Source organism: Coccidioides immitis, assembly GCF_000149335.2.
Source record: "Coccidioides immitis RS genomic scaffold supercont3.1, whole genome shotgun sequence".
Lineage (NCBI taxonomy): Eukaryota > Fungi > Ascomycota > Eurotiomycetes > Onygenales > Onygenaceae > Coccidioides > Coccidioides immitis.
Window position 1 is genome coordinate 5,086,394 of NW_004504310.1, and position 23,497 is coordinate 5,109,890.

Genomic DNA, 23,497 nt, shown 5'->3' on the forward strand with positions numbered 1-23,497 from the left:
GATGAAGGTGTTTGCAGCCACAAAATCGAGAAGCAAACGACAAAGGAAAATAATGGATCAATCAATGACAACTGGATGAACTTGGAAGCAATCGGCAATGGAAGGACGAAACTGCTACTGTCTAGGAAAGGTTTAATGGACGCTGGCGTAGCTTTTGTACCTGTTGATCCAGTTCCGAACTCGCTTCTCAGGGGAAGCAAAGCCAGGCAACCTTAGGCAACATGGTGGGGAAATCCGGAGAGAGCACGCAGTCTCTCGCCGGACGTCGCCTCGAACCACGCGATGAGAGCATGTTCACCACAATTCAGAGGCAATCAAGCCATCAACCGCAGAAAAATGAGCTTCCTGCAGCACCTGAATCCAGCAGAGTGCTCTCTTCAGGCCCTTGATGCCTGACATGGTGGAGGCGATTCTCCAAGACAGCACAAACCAGCGACATCAACCACCTCGTGATTGGTGGAGGCGATTCTCGCGCGCTTGGCAGCCAGGCAACATCTCCACACACGCTGCCTATCCAGATCGGACTGTAGACGAGCTCGAAAGTTCGGAGCTCCTTGCGGTGTGAGAGTGCAGAGTTCCCACCTGGCAAGACAAAGATTGGGCGGTTGTCTAGTATGGCCACACGTTCGTTAACGAACTCCATCACCTAGCGGCTGGGAGTATCAAAGCTTCAAGGCAGAGTACGATTGTGCTCTTCACCGAACTCAACAAAAGAGGATCTTGGATGGTTGGATTAAGCCCACATGTTACGCTTGGTCCAAATGGTTAAGGAACCCGACCTGGGGATTTTGTAAGCTGCCTGGTAGTTAACTAACCACACATCAATGCATGGTAAGATGTCCGACCTGAAGGATAGTTAATGCCAAATTTTCAAACCTCAAGCCAGCCTTCCCCATCAGTTGAACTTCGAGATATCGTCAACCAGAGAAACTTTGTTCGCATCATCGACTCTCTCTGATTTTGCAAAGCCACAACAATCGTAATGGCACTCTCACTGCTATAGGCAATAACCACATGCTCGGGACGGACGGAATAATACATGCCATGTACTCTGTACTGCACAGACAGAGAGAGAGAGAGAGAGAGTGAGAGTGAGAGAGAGCGCATACACGAGGTAGGTACTGTGGGTAGCGAAAATCGCTGATTCTGTGTGTTTCCCAACAAGAGAATCGCCTCTCAAATGCTTCAATTCGAGAAACTGGAGATCTAATCGTTGAGGGAATAATACGAAGTCCACCGCCGCCATCCATATTCACAAATCCGTGATGGATACACTGCATAAGGCATCCCTCCAACCCCAGACAGAATTTGTAGACACAGGGCTGATTTCACATCCTCTGACGGGAAAGCCATACTACTAGAAATGTGAGCTCCGCCGCACAGGCAGGCAAGAGGGGTGGATTCAAAATTGTTTTACGGACAAAAACGTGAGGAGAACGGAATCGTGCACGGGTCGCTAGCCACTGAAAGCCACTTCATGATAGAGGACGTGGCCTCTAGTGTGGTTCACAATTTATACCTAAGATCTGACATTTTGGATTCAAGGTCTTAAAAAATCATAATCTGGACTGTGAGGAGAGCCCTCGAAACCCCAGAAGACCATTTTCCGCCCTTGTGCATCCTTGTACCGATGTTTGAAGTAATAATACCCCTTATGCCCATGAAATTCGCCCCAGACGGCCTTCAGCGCTTGAATTGCTCCCCGGATGTAGCACAGTATCAGGCGTCGTTGCGAGTAGGTCCACGCGGAGCAAAGGCAGTCCAGATACTATTCGCAACAGAGAGCTCCGGCGTTGGACGTTCTGATGTCCCTCTATACGATTTAGTGATCCCTGCGGTGGATAAAGTTGATCACCGCAAAGAGGGGAATGGAGCTACGGAGTCCGAGATCAAATGGATATTGACTTAGAAAGACACCATTGAATTGAGCGATAATAGTCAGCGAACCAGCTGAAAGGCGAGGAAGCGGCATCAGCAGCGAGCGGGCTCATTCCGCGATTGTGGTGAGATCCTTTCAACGTCGGAAAAAAAGGGGGCACACGGTGATACTGTGACAAGAACCATGTCGTATGACTTTGGGAACAAGGGTCCCAAGGCGGGATAGGCAGACAACAGGCCCGATACATCCCTTTTTGCTTACCACCACGCGTTGCATCAACAAGGATACCAACATGATGTACGGAGTCCATATGGAGCACTCCGTAACTATACCCCTGGAAAAAAGCAGCAAAGCTCGGAGTTTTGGAAACTATCAACGCTTCCCCTCAGCCCTTGTCAAAACACCAGATTCACTAAGGATATTCCTCTTCATCCGGGGTATTTAGCCGGCACCACGGCCAAGGACGACGGCAGCCGTCAGCTCGCCCGCATCTCCACCGGCGATGCCTCACAAATCTCCCCCAAATCCCGTCGCCCTGGTACTCGGAGCGTAGCAACGCTTCCCCGGCGCTAGAATAGACGCCGTCTGCGGGGCCCAGCAGTGAACCGGCTTGGCCGCGTGACCTCCCGGAACAGGGCCAATCAGACAGGTTCCTGGCCGGGCGATTCTTCAGGGCCCCAACCCCTGAAAGTGGCTTTTCGATGGCGCCGACGGTGGAATCCTAAACCAGCTGCCCCGGAGGAAATTCCTAAATCGAACAGCGAGACCGTGTATTCCCATATTCCAGACCAGCTGCGTATTGTTCTAGCCTTGCTCCACTGATAGTCGCCTGTTCCCGGTGTCTGGAAAGAGGCGAATGTGGGCACCTCCAACATCAAAACAAGCACAGCCGATCAAGAATCCTCTTCTCTCCCTGCACCAATCTGATTACGGAAGCGAACACTTGCTGGGAAAATGCTCCGAAGAGCGCACCGTCCTGGCGTTGCTGCATGATTGAAGGTGGTTAGGCTTGGTTGGTACTGTTCATACTTGCCACCGTACCCAGCCGCTTCTTGAAACCCAGCGATATATTTCCTCCTTTCAGCCTTCAATGCTGAGCTGACCGCCGTTCGCCAAAAATGGATGTTCGAGATCTTTCATCCAAAGCTCAAGATCGTCCAACCTAGTGAAATACCAATACGCATACAAAGCATTTCAAGGCCTCCCGCCATTCACTTTATTTTCGTGCCTGAACGGGAGCTTCGTGTTAGGCGGCGACTCACCCCACGAGCGAGCCTTGTTGTTGTTGTGAGCTAGTAACTCACCATCCAAGACCGGCACTTCGAATATCATGACCGCCCCAGAGTAGAGGTTTAACAGTTCAGGAACAAACCACTAACACCACCATCCCTCTTGAGAGGGAACCGAACATCTTCCAAGCAACATATCCCTGCTCCCGCGGCTTTGAGCCTCCAACTTAAGAAAACAAGCGTGGACGCAAAATCATCAATTTCAGCTAAATTGGGTGACGCGAAGTTTGACATAGTTAGTTCAACAGGCAGAGCGGCGAGTGTGACGACACCCTCATTTCCTCCAGAGTTGTGCATTCATACACGCCAACTCTGAATTTAAACGCCCAGCACTACTCCAGGTAGTGTGGATAAAAGTGAAAATACGAAATGGCAAGGCTCTCCAGCCAAGCTTCGGTTTCGAATTCGAGCTCGAGTACGAAAGCGTAAGAGCACTTTAAAAAATTGACTTGTGATGCACTCCTTATGGTGTGTACATCTCAAGGATGTGCAAACATGTGTTCAGTGTGCGCGCAATTCAGCGAGCAGTCTGGTTACACACACTACAAAAATCTCCACCCGACCCTCCTTCCAAATTGTAGAGATATTAATAAATTTCGGAGGTGTACAAGGTTAGAGACAATCAGACCAAAACTAAAGCCCAGGATCAATTTCACAGCAATAGGGCAACTTGCGCGGAATCGCGGATCAACTGGCATCCCAAGTTGAATATTAGACAATGTAAATCTGTGCGACGGACATGAGCTCTTCAGTAAAGAATGCGTTCATATCAGCGGATTGTATAGATTTCGACCATAAATGGGTCTTCAAAGCGTGGCATCCATTGGGTTGTGATAGGGGATAAATGGAGATGGGTGTACTCCGTATACTCCTTACCTAAGTAAAGAAAAACCCTGAGAATTAATGCCAAATCGCAGGAAGCTGTCGTACCTTGCTGACATGTCACCTTGCAAATCCACACGGATGGAGATCAAAGTCGATTTGCCTTTGAGCATTCCCCAGCCGGCCCATGCACACATCGTGTAGGTTCCGACCCAACCATATTCTGTAAACGCCCTTGGGCAATCAAGTTTTTGACACGTCTTATTTTATTTTTCTCCCTTTTTTGTTCTCCCTTAAAGCTGGCACGTAGATATTCCGTAATGGTACGGAGTACCAGTGTCACATTCCACGAAGTCGCGTCACGAATAAACAGCAGAAGTGGGGGGGATGAGATTTCGCCAAAGAATCGATCTGAAATTCTGTGCTGTGTCATAGCTCCTCATTCGACATTCATGGGATAACGACGAAAATTGGCCCTCCTGCATTGGGTCACGTGAGTGAATCGGTATGCGAGTCATCCCTCATCCGTGGCCAAAACAGTCCTGGCCGGACTTTGATGGCCGCGATCGCGATCGATGATCCATAGCTTGGACCCCTTTGCCGGTCTAAGCTTCAAAATGAGCGTTGTGGTGGCCCGTGGGGAAAGTCGAGGGACCAAGCTATCGGGTTTGCTGTACTCCGTATACCATTTCCCATCGACTGTCGATCCCCATCGAAATCAGACGCGTAGCTTCCGATCTGTCATGTCAGTTTGATCCCAGGCCCACAGCCTTTGATGGGGAATCAAAACAACAGAATAAAGGAATCATCGTTTGGGGTTGTAATCAAGCATGAATGGGGAATCAATGAGGAAGCCATCAAAACCGCATCAAGGCACCTAGGTTTCTCAAGTCCAATTTCACAACTTAATTTTCAAAACCATGGTATATATAAATAGCACGCTTTGGCTACAAGGGGACGGGAGCAGCAAACATATGTATCCCAACTGGGGGAGAACATGACCAAGCCGCGAACCCACTCGCCTGTGTCTTGGTTCCAGCCCTACATGAACTTAATTTGGGTTTCCGCAAAGACATACAAAGCTCGAGCAAACCCTGTGGAGATATCTTCTTTTGGAAGCAAACGAGCATGCCTCCTGCGCCGCTCACACCAGATCCGCCGGTGAGATTCTCCCCTCAGTCTTTGTGCGACAAATTTCTCCAACGGCGTCCCTTTTTTTAATCCGAAAAATAAAAAGGAGGGAGTGCTATTCCTGTGGCGCAGAAAGATAAATGATCCAAAAAGGGCATGACAAACAAAGAAAACCAGAAAAGCGATCACTCCAACGGCTTGGATCCAATGAAACCAGCCTTTGGCATCTCGCAATTTTGGACGTATGTCCTACGTTTGTCAGGTTATGTATAGATGTCCAGACAGTCTGGTACGATCTGGTAAAACGTAAAAACAGAACCTTGAAATACACACGATCTCACCCTCGGGCTTTTGGCTTGTTCCATTTTATGAAACGCTCGTCCCGGGTTCCAAGGACGAGCAAGAGCCGACAAAGGGAACCCTAGCAATGGGAATGTGAAGTGGCAAGCAGCATGAAGTTCGCAGCATAGTAACATCGTTTTCTGCAATTGGGTTTTTCCTCAAAAAAACCTACTTTTCTTCCCCCAAACACCTCTTGACTCCTGCATTTGCGAAGGAGATTCGTGCGATGGTTTGAATCGCACAAAATTGTCGGATGGAAACGGAATGGGGTTGACCAGATTGAACGTGGGCTCTTGTTCTATGAGACAAAAACATTTCCTGGCCCCCTCAACACCAGTGATGCGGAAGCATGCGAGCCGTGGCTGCTTGCCTTTTCCTTCTGGGCCTCCACAAAAGAGAGTCTGGGGAAGTTTAAGCTCGTGCGTGCTGTTCGCCACAAGATCCCGTTTTTAGATGCAGATGGGGGCAAAACGGAGTTCATGTGATTTGGGAGAGGGGAAGAGAGTTGCGGCTAAGCTAACTACAAAAAATAAGCGCGATCCTCAGCTTCAACGCTTATCAGCTTCTCGGTCCTCCTGTCTCGACCAGGTGGAGGCTGAGCTTTGCTGGCAATGTTGTATAAACCGAGAATTCCCTCGGTGCATGCTCAGCAATTGAGGAGTTAAAGGGGGAAAAAAGAGAGGGGCCCATGGAGACGTGTTTGCGTTTCACAACCTCGACGACTGCCAGCCTGTCACAACAAACAAAAAACATTGGGACAGGCTGTAGGTAACGAGTTTGCAATCGAATGTCAGAAACGAAGTAGGACTTTCTTTGCTCCTGACGATGACATATAGGGATGAGTTGTTCAAAAGAAAAGAAATGCAAAAAAAAGTCTGATATCCTCGTGACTCTCCCAAGTTGTGCGGGATACCGTGGCCTGCCAGACTGAAAAAACCACCTTCCCCCTTGTCTTGCCTGTGATATCCTTTCTCCTGCCAGGGGCCCCTGTCGCCCACAACGGCTATTTGTGTCATCACTGACGGTCCCAGTAAGGCCACCCGAGCCAGCACTTTAACCGTCTCGCTGGCGACGATTCAATCACGTGGGAAACCCCAGGCAGTCAGCCTTACTGCCCAGCAATAGGCTCGCGATGCAATAATTGAGTAGGGCAGAAAGATAACCGGAAGAAAAGCCACCCACTCAGCAGCAAGCTGATGACCACGGGGAATAACCTAGTTTACATACATCCAGAGAGGTTGACCGCTCCTCTGCTTTCCCAGCGATTCCTCAAAGTCGATCGTAATATCCAAGCTCAAATCTCAATTTCACGGCATGTCTGGCCGCGAGTTCTGAATTCTATGGAGCACATATCCTTTTCTCCCCCCCTCTCTTCTTTCGATGAGTTTTCAGCTGTAGAAATTCTTTGCGTAACATGGCCTGGCAACGCATGACATAGTTGGGCTCCCATAAAGACAGCCTCAGAAACCAGATACCTGAAATGAAGGCAAATTTTTTTTTGGGGGGGGGGGGGGGAATTACCGGAATGAAACGCCTCGTGGCAAGCACCGACGGTTTGTCTCCGCACTTTATTTTGTCGAAAGCTTAAGGTAGTGTGTCAGGCGCGGGAGGGGGTGAATCCGATAGTTTGGCGAGGGATGTCGACAGCGACTTTTCTCCACATGTCTTGGAATCTGAAGGAGCGTTGTAGGTCGGGTAACTTATCGCTTTCATCCGAGACTCGTGATCAAAAAGGATGGGATTGACGTTAGGAGACAAGCATCGCTAGCAGTCAGTTAACAAACCTCGTCAACGATGTACTTCCGGGCAGGGAGGACTCGTAAAGCAAAAGAACAAGGAGGGAGAGATGATAGGCGCGTCAACCGTCAGCCGCTCCCGTCATCCAAGCTTAGAACTTGCCCTGCCGGCAACATGATTTCTCCGTTTGCCAGTTAATCCAGCATGATCTTCCATCTGAATGTTCTCCTGCAGAACGTCACGCACGCAGGCTTGATGTATACTGGGCGAAAAGGGCCAGGACGGATCCCCCCGAACTTCCATGCCAACCGTAGTCCGCAGTGAAGCTAGCCTTGTCCGTTGATCCCCTTGACTAATGTGCAAGGAGTACTGCGATAGGAAGTCAAGTCTGCCAACGCAGCGGTCAGCAGTTAATGCGCGTGCTATAAAATGGAAATCTTTCACAGTGTGGACAGAAATTGCATTATTATCCTTTTTCGCGGATGCGAACCCCCTGTTGTAGTTATTTTTTTTTCCCTTGTGCCCCCTCCATTAACTATCCAGTTACTATTTATTATCGATCGAAAATCGCCTTAAGGGCAAAAAGAGGTCTGGGATATATATATGTATTGATACGTCGCGATCCCGGTCCACCTATCGAAGTGGCCCATTGCGTCGGGTATTGAAAGAGATGAGTTGTACAGAGATACGTTTGTATGTAGTGCACCGCTCTGCGGACGCCATCACACGGACAATGTCGTCGGCAACCTGGATAGAGGAAAGAAGCCGATGCGGGATTCTTGGGAGGACTGTAACTATTCCACAGTTACGCAAAGATGTAATAGGTAGCTGATGGATGGGGAGAGGTATCCTTGGCCCATAACCCGATCCCAGGTATCTGTCACAACTTCCCCGGACAAAATGACGACGAAAGGTGCCTTTTTTTTGGAATCAACGAAGCTCGTACGGGGAGTACTGTTACTTCAGAAGTGACTAACTATACTTCTGTCTCCATCCATACATGCACGTTGTCATGGGTTGAAATTTATTATCACCTGCGCCTTTGATGAGGCGAAAGAAGCGATGCAGAACAATTCGCTGTTCGCCGAAAAAAGAGCCCTCGTGGCCTTGAGCTACACTTGCTCATGCTAAGCGCGCACAACTCCTTGCCGCCTGTCATCATTCGTTGCTTCCTTTCCCCAGATTCTAACCAACAGTTTTCGGTCCCTCGACATCGCGTAAAACTAGTTTGAGCGATACTAGTCGGCCTGTTCAAAACGGCATACATCCTACGGAGTACGGAGTAATTTGTATGGATGGTGGAAAAGAAAGACGAACTAATACCTTTTTTTTTTTTTTTTTTTTTTTTTTTTTTTGGACAGTAAAGGGCAAATAAACCTCTTCCGCCCTCACCGTCTCTTCTCAAGGCCCGTTTCCTCGGTCAAGTCCCGCGAAGTTTGCGATTGATTTTCCCTAAGCCTACCACTAACCAACTCCTTCCCCCAAAACCGGCTACTCGTTTCACCAAGCAATGCGGTTGAGGAATAGCAAAGCTATACGGAGTACGGAGTACTCTGTATTGCTTTTAATTCCGTCGGGATTGCTTTCCTCCTTTTTTTTTTTTTTTTTCCTTCGGCAGAAAATGGATCCCGTGTTTGTTTTGCATAACCTTGATCCGCCCACCGCGTAACCCAGCGCAGTGGGATCCGGAACGGGACCGGAGTCTAGCTCGTGGGCTCCACACACACCCCCATCGTCGAACTCACTTCACGACCAAAGGGCTCGGGGAAGTCAGGAAGCAAAGGATTTACGAGAACTTTCCGGGAAGGCGGTCTTGCGAAGGATGTGCTTGAATTCGAAGGTCTAAGGGTATGGCGGGAAAACGAAGATGGGCTGTTCAGGCGTGACCAGTCGAAAATAAGTCGTGGAGTTTTTTTTTAATGCGCTGCTGTTTTCTCAGCCGTAAACGGAGCAACGACCGATCACTTCTAATGGCATCTGATAGCTATGTACGGAGTACTTCTGGCCAAAATTTCGATATTTCTGGCCTCTTTTTTTTTTTTTTTTGGAAGGGGCTGTGTCAAAAAAAAAAAAAAAAATGTCGGGGACGTTTTGACGGGTTTCGGAGCCCGTCTTCGCCCTGCTTGGTTAATTTTTTTTTTCCCATGGTTGCTGTGAGTATAGTTGCATTTCCCCAAAAAAATAGTTCTTCAGCAGAATGATTAGTTGCGGAGCTTCTCTCCGCCCGCCACAGTCGACGACCTCATGGGCTGTGTCTTTGCCGCCAGGAGGGTCACGGGGTCAGGCGCGGTTTACACAGACGTTCTCCCGTAATCTTATGTAACCTAAACTACGTGCTGCACCTCGGGTGGATGGGGGACCGTACATCCACACACACACACACACATCAACAGAAGACGCAGACACATCCCAAAGGAGCTCCGGATGGCCCCAGGGACGCACAGAATAATGCAAAGAGTAGCCGAAACCAGCAGGTGGAGACAAGCATGCGACGAAGACGCACGTCGAAAAAAAAAAAAGGAACTGTCAGATATTGCCCTGAAACGACCAGAGCGGCATGACAGTCGGTCGAGGGGCCAATTCGGATCTCTCATGCAAGAGCATGTGTGTGATCTGAGGCTCAGGTCCCGTCATCCAGCACAAAGGGGTCAACTGCTCCGTCAAGAGGACAACAGAAAAAGAAAAGAAAAAAAGAAAACCAAGAGGTCTGACGCGGATTGCAGTGGAAAGATGCATAAAAAGTAAATAAAAATAAAAATAAAAATAAAAAATAAACAAAGTGGGATTAAAAAAAAAAAGGTAAAATAAAATAAAACCAGCAAGCATTTGTTGACAAATTGAGCTGGGGACTTTTGCGGAGGGCGGGTTGTTGATAGGTGGTTTTTGACTGATGAGCTGTCACAGATGGATCAAGTGACCGCCCTCCTGAGAGGAAAATCATAATAGGGCAGATCTGAGCCAGAAGGACCGTCATTGTCCGGCTCACACTTTCCGGCAGCCGGTGAAAATGCGAGTCAACCTGTGGGCTGTTCTCGAGGAATTATTCGATCAGACTGAAAAAGGAATTGCTTGCTTTTGATTGTTATTTTATTTTATTTTTTTTTTAATTCCTTTTTTTTTAATTTTATTTTTTTTCTTGGTGGTTCGAATTTCACTCTTTTTTCTACTTTGGGAGGTGAAACTGTAAGCAGGATCCGAAGGGAGGCGGGAAGGTACTTAATATTTGCCAGGTATGCTCGAATGCTGCAGGTGGATGTTCAATACATTTTAGGATAATGTACAGAGCATGTTGTGTTGATGACCTGGCCGATCGGCCTGTTTGGTGGAATTCTAAATTTCTTTGTGACAATTAATTCTGCTTCCCTCTTTTTTCCCGTCGTCGAGGACTCTTGCAGCGGCGCCTGGATCATTACTCTGACACTGGATGAATCCGGAAGTTGATGTTTCTGATTGGCCTCGGGGGGGGCTGGGCCAACCCCACAATGGCTCTGCGACCTGCCTGAACTCAGCAGCATCATCGCCATCATCATAGAGTAAATTAAGGTTGTGATCGTTTGCGTTAGTCGAGTGTCTCGCTCGGTACTTCCTCCAATTCACTCACCCTGAATGTACCCATGTGAGTACCCCGTAAGGTATACAGGTCCTGACGTTACGCGTTCGACGCATCGTTGTAAATATTACAGCGCACAACGCCAATCAGAACGCTGCCCAATTGTAGCAAGGGAACGACCGGAGTGCGGTGAGCCCTTGTAGGTATCGATGTACAGGCTGGAGTACGTTCTCGGTACGGTGAGATTCCCCCGCGAACCCGCCATGGGCTTTTCTTGCCCCCCCCCGTGAACGTGACCACGGCTCCAGATCCATTGGATGCCAGAGTTCGCATTTGTATCAGTTATGCATGGCGATGCTGACAGCTGTGTCGGCAGCTGTCATATATGTGTCAGGCAAGTGGAGCGGAGGGAGGAAGGGAGGTGCCAACTCTGTTTTGCGCAGTGCAGACAGAAGGGTGAAAATCGTCCACACGTGTGTAGGAAGTGTAGTTATGTAACTAACTCCGGATTACGGAGTACATTGATACATGGCATCCCGACAGGTACATGGCGGACAGGGAAGAGAAAGTTGCATTACAATACGGTCAGTACCAGGTTACGGAGCCCGGCGGTAATGAAACCATCCACACTTCTCTAGTTGCAATCCCCGCCGCCCAGTGGCCATCCTGAGATATGTATTTTTCCCCCCATGGTCCAGGGCCGTAAAGTGACTTTTTTAAACTCAAGCCCTGCTTTTTCCTGTTGGCACTGACTGTCGGTACGGCATGTTCTCGGTCTTGTCCAGGGCTGCTCCACCATCACGCCCGTCCCCCTCCCCCCCGTCACTCTTACCAACAATAAAACAGAGTCCGCCATAGAAAAAAATAGGACCCTCCCGGCCCTGCGGAACAAAACCACACTGTCTCCCCAACTCTCTTTCCCTTGTTCAACCTTTCCATCCTTCTGCTACCTTGCCTCTTTTTCTCCCTTCTCACTTCCTAATACTTACCTCACACTGCCCTCCACCAAACGTTCCAAAGGATCTCGTTCTTTGTCGCCTTCCCTTATATAAACCGCCCCAATTCCCCCCCAAGCATTCCCACCCACCACCCCGGACGACCCACCCCCAGGGGGCAAAAGATAGAAACACCAGTCAAGTAATCACATTCCGATCTCCGGTTAAGAGGAAAGGCTCTGGGCGTCGATTCTGTGCGGACCGGACCGGCGCACAGAGAAGTACTCTCTGCGACATACACCCTACGCGGAAGCGTCAGGATCTAGAGGAATTGGAAACCTACAGCGGGAAGAGCGGTGAATCAAGGAAGAAAAAACGGAACTGCAGTGCATTGGGCTTAGTGAAAGGGGCGTGGACAGCTTGGAGACCCGGAGACAACACGGAGGAACACGGAAAGGGAATTCCGTTTGGTTAGGATGCCGTCGAAGCTAAGCACGCCGGTCCTGACGGTGGACCCGGCGAAGATACACGAGGTTGATACGAGGAGTGCAGAGTCTCTTCATGGAATGTGGATGGGTAAGTATATCTCGCTATTTCGCTTTGGGTGAATATAAATGTTTTTGGAGTTCACGCGGCGGAAACTGTGCGACGGCAAGGTGCTGACTCGAAGTCTTGCAGTGTTCTCCCGGTGCGCAGACTATATGGAAGAAGGCAGACGGCTAGAAAACCTGAGCTGGAGATTGTGGAACCTAGAGACGTTTTGCACATCTCCGCCGACAAGGTTTCAGAAGCGCAGGATAGACAGATTGCGCCGCGAATCCAAGGATATCCCTGAACTATCGACAAGCGTTGACTCGGCCGCCTCCGATGAAGCTGAGCGGATTGAAAACCAAATCAAGTCGCCACCCAAGGACATGGACATCAAACCCAGGATCCTTGGAGTGGACCCGATGCTGAGCATGAGCCGCGGCAGAGAGCGACACATCACCTCAATAGGCTTGGAAAAGATGGTATACAAGATCAAGGAGAAAAAGTCCCTGGAGCCCATCGCTGCTTTACCCACATCTTCGCCACAGGAACAACAATCCCAGCAACAATCGTTGGACATCACGCCACGCGCCGCGTCCCCTACCCCAACCCCCAAAGTACGGAACGCTTGGGAATCAGTCAAACCCCATCATTCTACGGATTCTTGCTCGACAGTCGCCCTCGAAGCAAACGATAGTGAAGCCAGCCGGACTCCAGCCTCAGATACAAGCGTCTCATCAGCAGGTATCGTCAACTCTTCGAGCGTCGTCCGAGGATTCTCCCCATCCCATATCTCTTCATCTTATCGATCCAAGACTCAGCTTAATACTGGACTCGTTGCTCCTAAGCCGATGACCGCAATTAAACCTTCTCCTTTGAAGAAGAAGGGCATGTTCACGCTCGGCGGTTCCTCTGGTGACGACGAGAGCTCATTCGAAGACCGAATGGCGATCAAACCTCAGAGAAGCTCACTGACCGATGGTTTGCACAAATCCACACTTTCCCAGCAGATGCAAACCGATCTTAAGGCCGCGCCTCCTTCAGACGCAGCGAAATCCACCAAGGAGAGCACAGATGACGAGGCAGCCATTGAAACCGATGATGAAGACATCCCTGAGAGCGCAATCGACGATGATTCTGACTGGGAGGATTCTGTCACCGAAAGCGGCCGATCAAGCCTTGACGAAAAGGAGCTCTTCCAGCGAGTCGATTCTCGACCAAATCTAGTCTCACGTCCCTCGTTGCTAACGATGATGATGCACCAACCCCAACAGACTTTAGTGTCGGGAAAAGGTCGAAACCATAACTCGCGATCTACCCCTGCCCTTCAGCGATCTCGGTTGGCTTCACCAAACCACCAATCCTCGGATGAAGATGACGACGAGAACACGCTGACCATGAGAGGACCCGAAGTCCCTCGCTCCAAGCCAATTGTCGTCAAATCTGTACCGATGCACTCGATAGCCCATTCGCCACGCACTACGCGACGAAACATGCTCGCTACGGAACTCACAGAGTCATTAAGGCGACACCTACTTTGGGAACGCCAGCAAAAGACGGCGCCAGCCGCTGCTGCCTTCAAACGGCGGCACACAGCTCACGATATGGCTAATCTACAAGAGTATCCTGGTCCGAAACCTTCGACGGAGGAACAGCAACAACCACAGCGACAGCCTCCTCAAGCGGTACACTCATCGGTCCAGCAGGTGAAGGATAAGGAAGCCTCGAAGAACAATTCATGGAATCACTACTTTGACTACGGCCCTTGGGAATACCATGTTAAGGGCTGGTAGAGTGGTCCGTGTTTTGATTTTCGAGCTGTGCCTTTTGCCTTTTCCACATTCTCAGTGATACCCCGCCGGTTGCCATCGACCGTGTACAGATAATCTTACGAGTTCTTCTTTTTCCTCCTCGATACCCTTAGTCGCCTGATTCCTATCTCTATGACACCAACAATTGCGATCATCCTGCATCCGAATGCCTTATTTTCTGTGTTCACCGTCCAATGTTTATTCTAATTTTACGACCTGTTGTGTGTTTATTATTGCATGGCCGGGAGCGAGATTTTTTCGTTCATGTGACATTCTTACAAAAGATTTTACCTTCAAGAGGAGTTCACCCCAAAATGACAAAAAAAAAAAGAGAAAAGAAAAGAAAAAGAAAAAGAAAAAGAAAGAAAAAGAAAAGAAAATAAAGGGGCAAATGAACCCTCTCATTCCACTGGACCTGCAGTTGAACACCCAGCTTGATTTCTTTTTTTTTTTAAATCCACATCTACAATGCTTCTTGTACAAGCTTTAATTTATTTTCTTTTTTTGAATGTAGATATATTCCAAGGGCGGGGTCGGTTTCTATTACGATCTCATGGTGTTTGTTTCTTTTTCTTTAGCCAACGGCCTGCGGGATTCATGGACACGGGATCAGATACATATGGACGGGATTGTACAGATCTGAAGAGGCACGCGCCTGAATCGATATATATTTTTTTTTTGTTCAAATTAATTATTATTGATTATTTGACTCTTTTCCCATCCTCCTTAAGTCTTCTTCTCGTGTCTCGCTTGTCGGCGAACCCGGTCTTGTCCTGGCGTCTCCGTGAATTTAGCCCAGGTGTGAACATCTTGATCCTGCCTGCTTGCGTGGTGAGATGGACAGTTTACAGAGCATTGAGACCTGGAAGTTCTCCGCGGTTATCATTCCGCTCTTAGGAGCCGTGATGTCTCCTTTTTCTTTTTCTTCCTTCTTTCAAGGTTGTTGTCCACGGTTGGTGGAACGGTACTACATTGCACATACATAAATACGGGCAAGCAGCTTGAGTCATTTCAGCTGTTATGCACATATGTTCGTTGACGTCTGTTCGGAATAGATGCAGGGAAGAGCACGATTAAAAAAAATAAAATAAAATAAAAATAAAAAAGTCCAGGTTCCTATTCACATGGACCCTGGCTTTTGTTGTCTTTTAGGCCATCAGTGAAGAAAATTCCCCATCCAAGCTCTTCGTATTGTTTTCGTCACTATTTTTGGATTTGCGGCAGATCCGATGGGCTGTGGCCGTTGGGGGGTCGCTGGCTTTTCAGCTCACGTCCCCGTCAGGGACAAGGGTCCGTGGGATAAAGGCCAACTCCCACATTCATCCCCATATGTAGGTATAGAGCTGACAAAGGCGTTGGCCAGCGAGCGCAGAAAAGTAAGCCCGGAGTAACAAGTTATTGCCTTTATCCCGTGCAATAGTAGGATTCCAATAATATAAAATTTTGTTCGATAAATTCTTTCTCTGCAACCCCCCCTTTTTTTTTCAAACATTTTGATTTTCCCATCCACCCTGCATGCTTGTTGAGGAATCTAATTTTGTAAAATATCGTCCATTTCTGCCTCCTGCACCCTTGCTCTCACTAATGAACTCCCGTCAACGGACGGACGTTTACTGAGTTAGTGACCTGCCTTATTCGTTCCCGGTCTCTCTTCTCCGAGACCAGCGCGCGGGTGATGTTCGTGTGCTCTCTCGTACTCGGGAACGAGGGAGCGAAGAAATAAATCATTAAAAAAAAAAAAAAGAAAAAGGTTGAACTTCCTTGTTTTCCACGCCGGTGATTCACGCCTTCGTGTCATGAATATGTCGATCCGGGACTGTTAGACCCTGACGGCCCGGAAGGGAGAGGAATGTGGACGCCAGCTTAATAACAGCAGGGTCGCCAGGGGCGATGGTGCTCGTTTGTTTTGGACATTTTGAATGGTTATTTTTATTTTTATTTTTATTTAGTTTTTATTTCCCCCTTGCAGGATGGTCTACTGGAAAGACACAATGGTGTGTGTGTATGTGTCCGTATTCCAGTATGTCTGGTATGTTGAACATCCACCCATCCATCCCATGATCTACTTAGAATTTTCCATTTCCTGGGTCGATTTCACCGGTGTTGGTTCTATATGCCGGGCTCTCCTCCCTCCCAGCCTTCCCCTTCTTGCTTACTGGAACTTGCAAGGGGGCCGGCATCTCCGACGGCTGTTGGGAAGAGTCAACCCCCTGTTAGTCCACCCCCACGTGGCGTCGAGGTGGAAGGAAAGGGGCTTGGGCTCGCGCACCGGTACTGGTGTGTGCGTACGCGTGCATGGTCATCTATGAAGGGATCATACCAACGCTTGGGTTCATTTCCCGGGGGGAAGAAAGACGGCGCCGCGTGTCTGGGAAGGAAGAAGGAGGGGGAGTTGGTCTTGGGAACCGTCGGTTGAGATGGAAATAATTTGAACCGGGTTTTAATACCGAACCATTTTTCATCCCCCTCCCTAAAATGATTATTTCTCGCATATTCATTGGGGAAAGGTTGCATATGCATTTTGTTTATTGCATATTAAGGGAGAGGAATGGTTGAAGCTCTGATATCTGTAACGTCTATGGTATAAGATTCTGGGGTGGGAGCGCGATTGGGCGTAGACTGCGCGCGGGAGCAGGAGTCAAATTCCGTCTCCGATCTCCAAAAGGTGACTGCGCGCTTCTGTTGAGTTGGGTTGGTTCACATATGGACGTCACGAGCCACTATCGGCTTTTCTCCAGCTGTAGCATCTCACTAGTTGATTAAACCACCAATATCCTTCGCTACCAGCTCGCGATACGATCCAAATTAACTGAAAACAGTGGCCATAATCTAACATCCCACCCCATAACCTTATCAGAGCTTTTATTGCAGCACCGCCCACTTCAGATAGCAATTAGGGAGTAGAAATCAAGACGCTAATAAGCGCCTTGCCGAATTCTGAGCCACCAAAAGCCTGCGAGTCCGTAATAAGGCAGTGCTCTGGGGATAGCACGAGGTCGCAGAGATTCGGTGCTCAACAACAGGCTTTATCGGTATGTATGTGAGATGATTTGCTCGACGTGGGAGCAGGGATGACATCTTATCCCGGTCGCATTCATATCCATGTTTGTATGCTCCTTTAAGAGCTGCCACGGTGAATTTCGGGGGACGGTAATGGAAGGATCGGCCAATATGGATAGCTAATGCCATAATGCACAGGGAGCTCCGCGATGCTTGAGATTGTGAAGCTGGAGTAAGCACCAAACATTCTGACTTCACGCTCGCAAACCCAGATACACCGAGTTAGCTATAACTGCGGTTACTAAGATTTACTCCCTCACTAACGATAGGTGTTAGCTCGCTTCCTTCGTATCCAACCAAAGAGTTCTAGAAGCCCGGTTTTTGAAACATCAAGCAGGCTAGAGGATTCACGCTGGAGGACAACGTTTGGGTTCTTCCCTCAAAACCACACATGATGTCTAGAGTGTCGATCTCCGAAGCCGAAGAAAGATGTGTTACCATTGAATGGCGTATGGGCTGGTGTGATAACGATGCAATGAGAGCAGCTAGCGCTGTGAGGAAATAGAGCCGCCTTCAATCCAGCCCCGCTGTAAGGTGAGTACTCCAACACGACTTTGAGGAATGTCTTGAGCACGCGACCATTTCGCCCTGGATTGTGGTTTGACCTGACCTGCACCCGCGTCGCATTGAGGGTTTGCACTTCTCCACGTTTGTCTAACTTACCCCACGCCGAACGAAAGCATCGCGACTCAGGAGACCCACAACACTCGAGTTTTCCATTCAGTTTGACGAGGGGAGGGTGTCCATAGTTGGCTTCCCTGTCGTTAATTTGATCACCATTGATGGCATACATCAATGCTAAAGAGATCAGCAACGTATCGCCCGTCATGGAGCATGCGCCGGACTATATTAACGGATATTAAGACGGTCAAGCTTTGAAATTTTTCGTGTTGAATGTTGAGGGAAAAACTCAAGAATCATTGGACAACAATGATCGTTGCTGGGTCCTGTTTGGAAACTGTCGGACCCAGATTGCCCCAAGGCTACGCTTGAGTGTTGTGCATGTATTCTTCTGTTTGAGAATTTCAACCTCATTTTTGCAGTCCGGGGGACATGGCATCAAGCATTTAAGGAAAAGAATCTTCTTCAGAAAGGCAAGTTACATGTCCTTTATGTTTTGTAGCGCCTGCATCGATGCAGGTCTGGAATTTCCTGCATCCCGCTATGCAAGAGTGGCACCTCAGCGCGCATGATGTTATTGCTCTCCAACAGCTATATAGGCCGTGAGCCTCCCGCGGCAACTTGGAATAGAATATCGAGATTCCCTAGTAACATGTATGAAGGTACGGAGTATATACTGGACATACATCTGTCCATACATGCAAGTCATTGATGAAACCACCGTCACAAGCAACAAATAGCCTTGTACGGAGTAGTTTTCGTGCCTTGCAGATCATAAACCTTTTCTCTCCACAAAACCTTCTGGTAAAATAATGATGATTCGAGTGCTCCAGAAACGTGAGCTTTCAAGATCAGCCAACCACATCCGAGACTCAAGCATCATGCGAATCATAGATTTTGCTGCCAAGCGAAGCCATTGGGCTTTCTGCCAAAAGAGTCGACCAAGTTAGTGCGATAAGCGTGTCTCGACTCTCTTTCAAGGCATGCACTTGGTGGAAGTTGGTTGGCTGCTCTCAGGAGGCTGGGCTGTTCCGCGAGCTTGCGATGCAGACCGACTCTCTGTAACTAAACTTTCGATCATTGATTTCTGGTGGCGATCGAGACCAGCCCGGGGTACACACCCCTAAATAATTTTTTTTTTTTTTTCCCCACAAGTACTCTGTATAGTGCCTTTAAAAAAAAATCAATCGGCAAAACATTTGAGACCCAACAATACCGCATTCGTCAATACTGTAACCATTTCCAATGTTGACGCTGGCTCTTCTGATGGTTAAATACTGCTCTTGAAGAGCTGAAATATAACATATATGACTTGTAAATGGCCTCTTGGGATCAAGCCTTTGTTTGTGTTGAATTACACCCACACAACCTGTTAAGGTGAACCTTAACATGGAAGTATATCCAGTTCTAGCATATCGAGTTCACCAACCTGTGACAATCGTCAAACATTAGGATGTTGACACTGGTGGCAATGTTGATCCTCGACTGGCCGCCCACTAGTATTTAAAGAATGTCGAGCTCAAAGGTCGCGACCGAATAGTCCAAGACGCTGACGCCGAAGCTTTGTTAGTTTAGACAAGAGTTTACGTTTCGGATCTTGACAAATGGCTCATAGCGAAGTCGCCAATACAATGGACTGTGTCGACTCCCTGCGAACCATTATTACAGATAGGGAGCTCATTGAGTGCCAGGGTTCGAAAGCCAACTGCATCAATAGCCATGTGGCTATTACCCTAGGCTTGGGGAGGATATGATGCTGGAATCATTAGTAGCAGCCATTATGGTTTTCTCACCCTCAAGGACAGTGATTTATGCAAAGCGCTACAGGCTTGGTACACATGTATGTGCGCACGTACATACCGACATCCGTATCAAACGTGAGAAGCAGGGATATTGTTACATAACTAGCCATGCGCTCCGCACGGAGTACCAGGCCAGGTATTAACCATGCATACTAAAACTGTTGCATGAATTTGCGTCAGGTACGGAGGATAGGTTCTCTTGAGGCCTCCGCATTTGATAGCGTACAAAGAGCGATACCCTTTTTCGCTCGTGTTGCAATGCTTCCGGACGCAGTGGCGAACCTGAACTCCGCCCGAAACGAGCTCCCAAAACAGGGAAGGCGGAAGAATCCTTGGCGGTGCTTCTAGAAAAGGGACGCCAAGACGGCTACCCATCGCGCCAAGACCGGTGCCGAATTTAGCCGCAGATTTTCGACGTTTCAAGAGTGGTCATCTGGCCCTATTCGATTTCGCTTCCTCGCCCGCAATTGACCTTGACCGCAAGATGGGCGGGCATCCTTGCTCAGAGTTCGGGCCTTCCCACCGTCGCAGAAAAATTCTTCGAGATTGGCGGACTCGAGGTTGCATTTTTTTACGTTCTTTTTTTTTTTCTCGAATACTTTCTCTCCCATTATTCAGCGCGAATGGCCTGCCTCGGCTATTGAGGAGTTTGAATTAAAGGTTGGGCCACACTAAGCATGAGTCAGCAACTAACATATGCCGAGGAACACTCCCGGCGGAAGTACCCATTAGTTCGGGAGATGTCGTGTCTCAGGGCAAAATGAGAACAGATCTCTGGAGGAAGGATAAAGCCTAGATGGTTTTCCTGTGGAGAGTCAAACTCCACTTCCGGAGAATGTATGTACATATGTACTCCGTACTACGCGCAGCTGTGGGTAAATCATGGATGTATTGACTGTACAAACTTACATGCAGACAATGGTCACATCTCGCTACATAGGGCCGAAAAGCAAAGGTAAGATGGATGGATAACTTTTTAACCCTAAGCCAGCACGTTTGGTTAACCCTTGCTGGCCATGACAAAATCCTTCTAGAAAGCTTCGACCACCGTTGTTGGAGCCAGGGGCCATGGATTCTTGGAAGCTGGGGTAACAGTCAGATGATGCCAAGTGGCCGTGGATAGCCACCTTCCTTGCCCATAATCTTCGTATCCGAATAATCATTCATTTTCGAGGATACTCCATTGGTTGCTGTGTGGATAAATTAGGCCGATGGAATGATGGAGGGCGGACGCTGCTGTGTGCAGCTTTGAAGGATTGAGATGCCGGAGCAACGAGGTGTGCGATGGAGGGAGCTTACCCGCTTTGAAGTGTTTCTCGATAGGTTAATTCCGAAAAGGAGTGATAGGGGTGGTACTGGGAAATCACATTTTACTTCCCACTTTTCTCCTAATCCTTGTCAGCCACGCCATATGTTCATTTTAGAGACGGGAAGAAGCGCAACGTTCCCAACTAGAAGGAATAACGCATGCACGCATTGATACCGAGGGACCTGTGCTGCTGGCCACATTTTCCCATCTCATATAGTCACATGGAGCTTGGGATACGTCGCTTAATGGGGACAAACTGCATCTCAGACACAAGTCTCCACTGCTCTCGACATTCCTCCTCTGCTCTTGATTCAATGTAACCACTCTCCCCTGTTTCGCAGCCTCACCAGCTTCTGAGGATCGGGACAATCGTGGATGGAGACTTTCTACCTCTTGATGTCAACGATAGCATTTCGAGAGCTTCTCGAAGTCGGGAGATCAGTGGAGATAATGCAAGGATGAGCCCTATCCTCCCAAGTCCCGCTTGGTCATTTAAATGTCACGATAACATGGCACTCTGAGCTGTGATTGGCTGAATTTTGGTTGCAGCCGGTAATCTGTACGGTATTTCGAGACAAGTGTAACTTACGTTACATACGAAGATACGTAGATACATCACTGGTATTGATCCATACGTTGTAGTACGGAGTACCATACGCGGCCACGTGAACTTGCACTGGGAGGGCGTATGGTAGCGAACAGCTGAATCGCAATCTTCACGCTGGTGCTCCGAGGCACATCGCCGTGTTGCTTGCCGTGGCCAACGAGCTTGAATGCGCCTATCCTGCATCAGGGATCTCCGGTCTCCCAAGACGAGAAACAGCTCCCGATTCCATCGGCCGTAGGTGATACCAACGGCCTTGGCCTTGGCCCTGCCATGTCATCGTGAGACGTCGGGCATGACCACTTTGCTGACATAAAACTGTTGACAACTCGACTCACCGCCTGTCCCGCCGTTGATGGAGGGTCCTCCAGACAGCGGAGTTTAGTTTAGCTAGCTCCGGAGCTTTTCATATTTCCGAATGGCACGTGTGAAGGAGAGCACCTTCCCATAGTCTCTCGACGAAGGGAATCAACAAAGGGCGATACAATGTCTTGCCAAGCAGATGCCTATTCTCAACTTGCAGCTGAAGACGCCCGGTTTTGTCGGGGAAAATGGTGTAGTTACCCAGCCGTCGGAATTCGTCGCGGCCTCTCGACAAACCTCGTTGTTCACGCGGTGTGACCTCCGAGATTTCTACCCGCCTCATGCAAGGCGATCAGATGGTCTGACATCAACCAGTTCTGCTTCTCCAACCCTTCCCCAGGCCAAGGAGAGACCACCCTTGTCATCATGCAAGGATGGTAGCAGGTCTGGAAAGGCGTTGATGATGGACATCGTGCGAGGGATCTAGATTTTGGGGGCCTTACAAATGGTTGAAAGGGAACGCTGGGGCTTCTGGGGTTATGCAAGTTGTCTGCTGACCCCGAAGACCGACGAACGGGAGAGCGACAACTCAGGCAACCAGCATAGATCTAATGCCAAAAAAACAAAAAATAAAAAATAAAAAAAAGCCAGCACGGCGGCTACGCCGTGCATCCCGCGATCTGATTAGGTAAACCTGTAAATGTGATGATCTTTGGTGGACGGGATTTCAACGTCCAAGTTGCCCCGTCACACTCTCACAGACATCAGGAGTTATCTTGCGGACGGGGCGTTGTGCCGGCAGGTTTACATCTTCGCTTCAGCCTCAAATCAAATGACCCTTACATTACCACGTTCTGCTTGGTGCATCGCAAACGATGCTCGACAAAGAAATATTTCATTGGAGTTCCAACCCACCGGACCAGTATAACCCTGTCTGGGAGGGTTAGGATGACACTTGAGTCCCTACTTTTTTCGAGGTATACCCTACTAAGGTTACTGCCAACTTGTCGGTCCCATGGCATTTTATCCATGCTGATCGATGAGTTGGCAGTCCCAAAGGCCTGGGTAACTGCGTCAGATGGAGGATGTATTTGTGTTTAGTGTCGGATATCTTGAATGTGCTGCACGTGAATTCACAGCGCCTTTTTTCTCTGCCTTAGTTAGCCCTAGGTTCTCCAAGACAGTGCGTCTCTGGTAGTACACTGTATCATCCTTTGTTGGTGGCCAACACCCTCGATCACATTCAGTATCCGCACAGAGCGAAGGGACGGTAGAAGCGAGGACAATTTGTGTATGGGCTTCTTCTAACCCCTGAAAGGCATAGCGGTCTCGATTGGACACGGAAATCGACGCCTGCGTGAGAAGAGAAGTCTTGATGGAGCACTTTAGCTGGGTAGCTCATAGAGCAGAAATGACTTCGGAGCATGTACTCGCACTTGGGTCGAAAGGAGAAACAGCGCGAAAAGATCTTAACGGATGGCTTTGGAGCACCTTACTGAGACTGAGATGCATCATCATGTCGTCTTCCGCGTTTCCATTGGATTATGGTCATCAATCCTTTCGAGAGCAGCGACTTTGCGATCAGAGAAATCAACATGCGTCGGCAGCCGATGGACAATCTTCACCCAAATCCGAGACAAGCTTTGATGGCGAGACGGAAAATGCCCGACTCAGCTTTCATTTCGGTAGAATGGTCACCCCTCAGGAGTTCTAGAACTTGCCTTTGTGCTGCCATTAGACTGGCCTGGTCTAATTTGTTTCCAGAAATAACACT

The 23,497-nt window shown here is 48.8% G+C and overlaps 7 protein-coding genes across 7 annotated transcripts; 2 read left to right on the plus strand and 5 right to left on the minus strand.

Moving 5' to 3' along the window:
- Positions 1 to 322: 322 nt before the first annotated feature.
- On the minus strand, positions 323 to 1,246 carry CIMG_12795 (uncharacterized protein; the record flags this gene model as incomplete). Its single annotated transcript, XM_001247511.2, has 3 exons — positions 323 to 646; positions 877 to 997; positions 1,110 to 1,246. The coding sequence occupies 3 exons, from the start codon at positions 1,244 to 1,246 to the stop codon at positions 323 to 325; spliced, it is 582 nt and encodes a 193-aa protein (XP_001247512.2).
- A 1,045-nt stretch (positions 1,247 to 2,291) lies between these two features.
- Positions 2,292 to 2,870, minus strand: CIMG_12796 (uncharacterized protein; the record flags this gene model as incomplete). The annotated part of the gene is made up of 2 exons (XM_004445767.1): positions 2,292 to 2,600; positions 2,811 to 2,870. The coding sequence occupies 2 exons, from the start codon at positions 2,868 to 2,870 to the stop codon at positions 2,292 to 2,294; spliced, it is 369 nt and encodes a 122-aa protein (XP_004445824.1).
- Positions 2,871 to 4,987: 2,117 nt separating this feature from the next.
- Positions 4,988 to 5,948, plus strand: CIMG_01280 (uncharacterized protein; the record flags this gene model as incomplete). The annotated part of the gene is made up of 4 exons (XM_001247508.2): positions 4,988 to 5,151; positions 5,339 to 5,363; positions 5,438 to 5,556; positions 5,678 to 5,948. 4 exons carry the CDS (start codon positions 4,988 to 4,990, stop codon positions 5,946 to 5,948), a joined length of 579 nt encoding a protein of 192 aa, XP_001247509.2.
- Positions 5,949 to 11,657: 5,709 nt separating this feature from the next.
- Positions 11,658 to 14,733, plus strand: CIMG_01279 (uncharacterized protein). Its single transcript, XM_001247507.2, has 2 exons — positions 11,658 to 12,261; positions 12,364 to 14,733. The coding sequence occupies exons 1-2, from the start codon at positions 12,162 to 12,164 to the stop codon at positions 14,004 to 14,006; spliced, it is 1,743 nt and encodes a 580-aa protein (XP_001247508.1). The 5' UTR covers positions 11,658 to 12,161; the 3' UTR covers positions 14,007 to 14,733.
- A 1,357-nt stretch (positions 14,734 to 16,090) lies between these two features.
- Positions 16,091 to 16,544, minus strand: CIMG_01278 (uncharacterized protein; the record flags this gene model as incomplete). The annotated part of the gene is made up of 2 exons (XM_001247506.2): positions 16,091 to 16,234; positions 16,314 to 16,544. 2 exons carry the CDS (start codon positions 16,542 to 16,544, stop codon positions 16,091 to 16,093), a joined length of 375 nt encoding a protein of 124 aa, XP_001247507.2.
- Positions 16,545 to 18,194: 1,650 nt separating this feature from the next.
- On the minus strand, positions 18,195 to 18,481 carry CIMG_10715 (uncharacterized protein; the record flags this gene model as incomplete). The annotated part of the gene is made up of 2 exons (XM_012358875.1): positions 18,195 to 18,296; positions 18,392 to 18,481. 2 exons carry the CDS (start codon positions 18,479 to 18,481, stop codon positions 18,195 to 18,197), a joined length of 192 nt encoding a protein of 63 aa, XP_012214298.1.
- Positions 18,482 to 21,127: 2,646 nt separating this feature from the next.
- Positions 21,128 to 22,066, minus strand: CIMG_01277 (uncharacterized protein; the record flags this gene model as incomplete). Its single annotated transcript, XM_001247505.2, has 3 exons — positions 21,128 to 21,202; positions 21,406 to 21,688; positions 21,906 to 22,066. The coding sequence occupies 3 exons, from the start codon at positions 22,064 to 22,066 to the stop codon at positions 21,128 to 21,130; spliced, it is 519 nt and encodes a 172-aa protein (XP_001247506.2).
- Between the last annotated feature and the right edge of the window lie 1,431 nt (positions 22,067 to 23,497).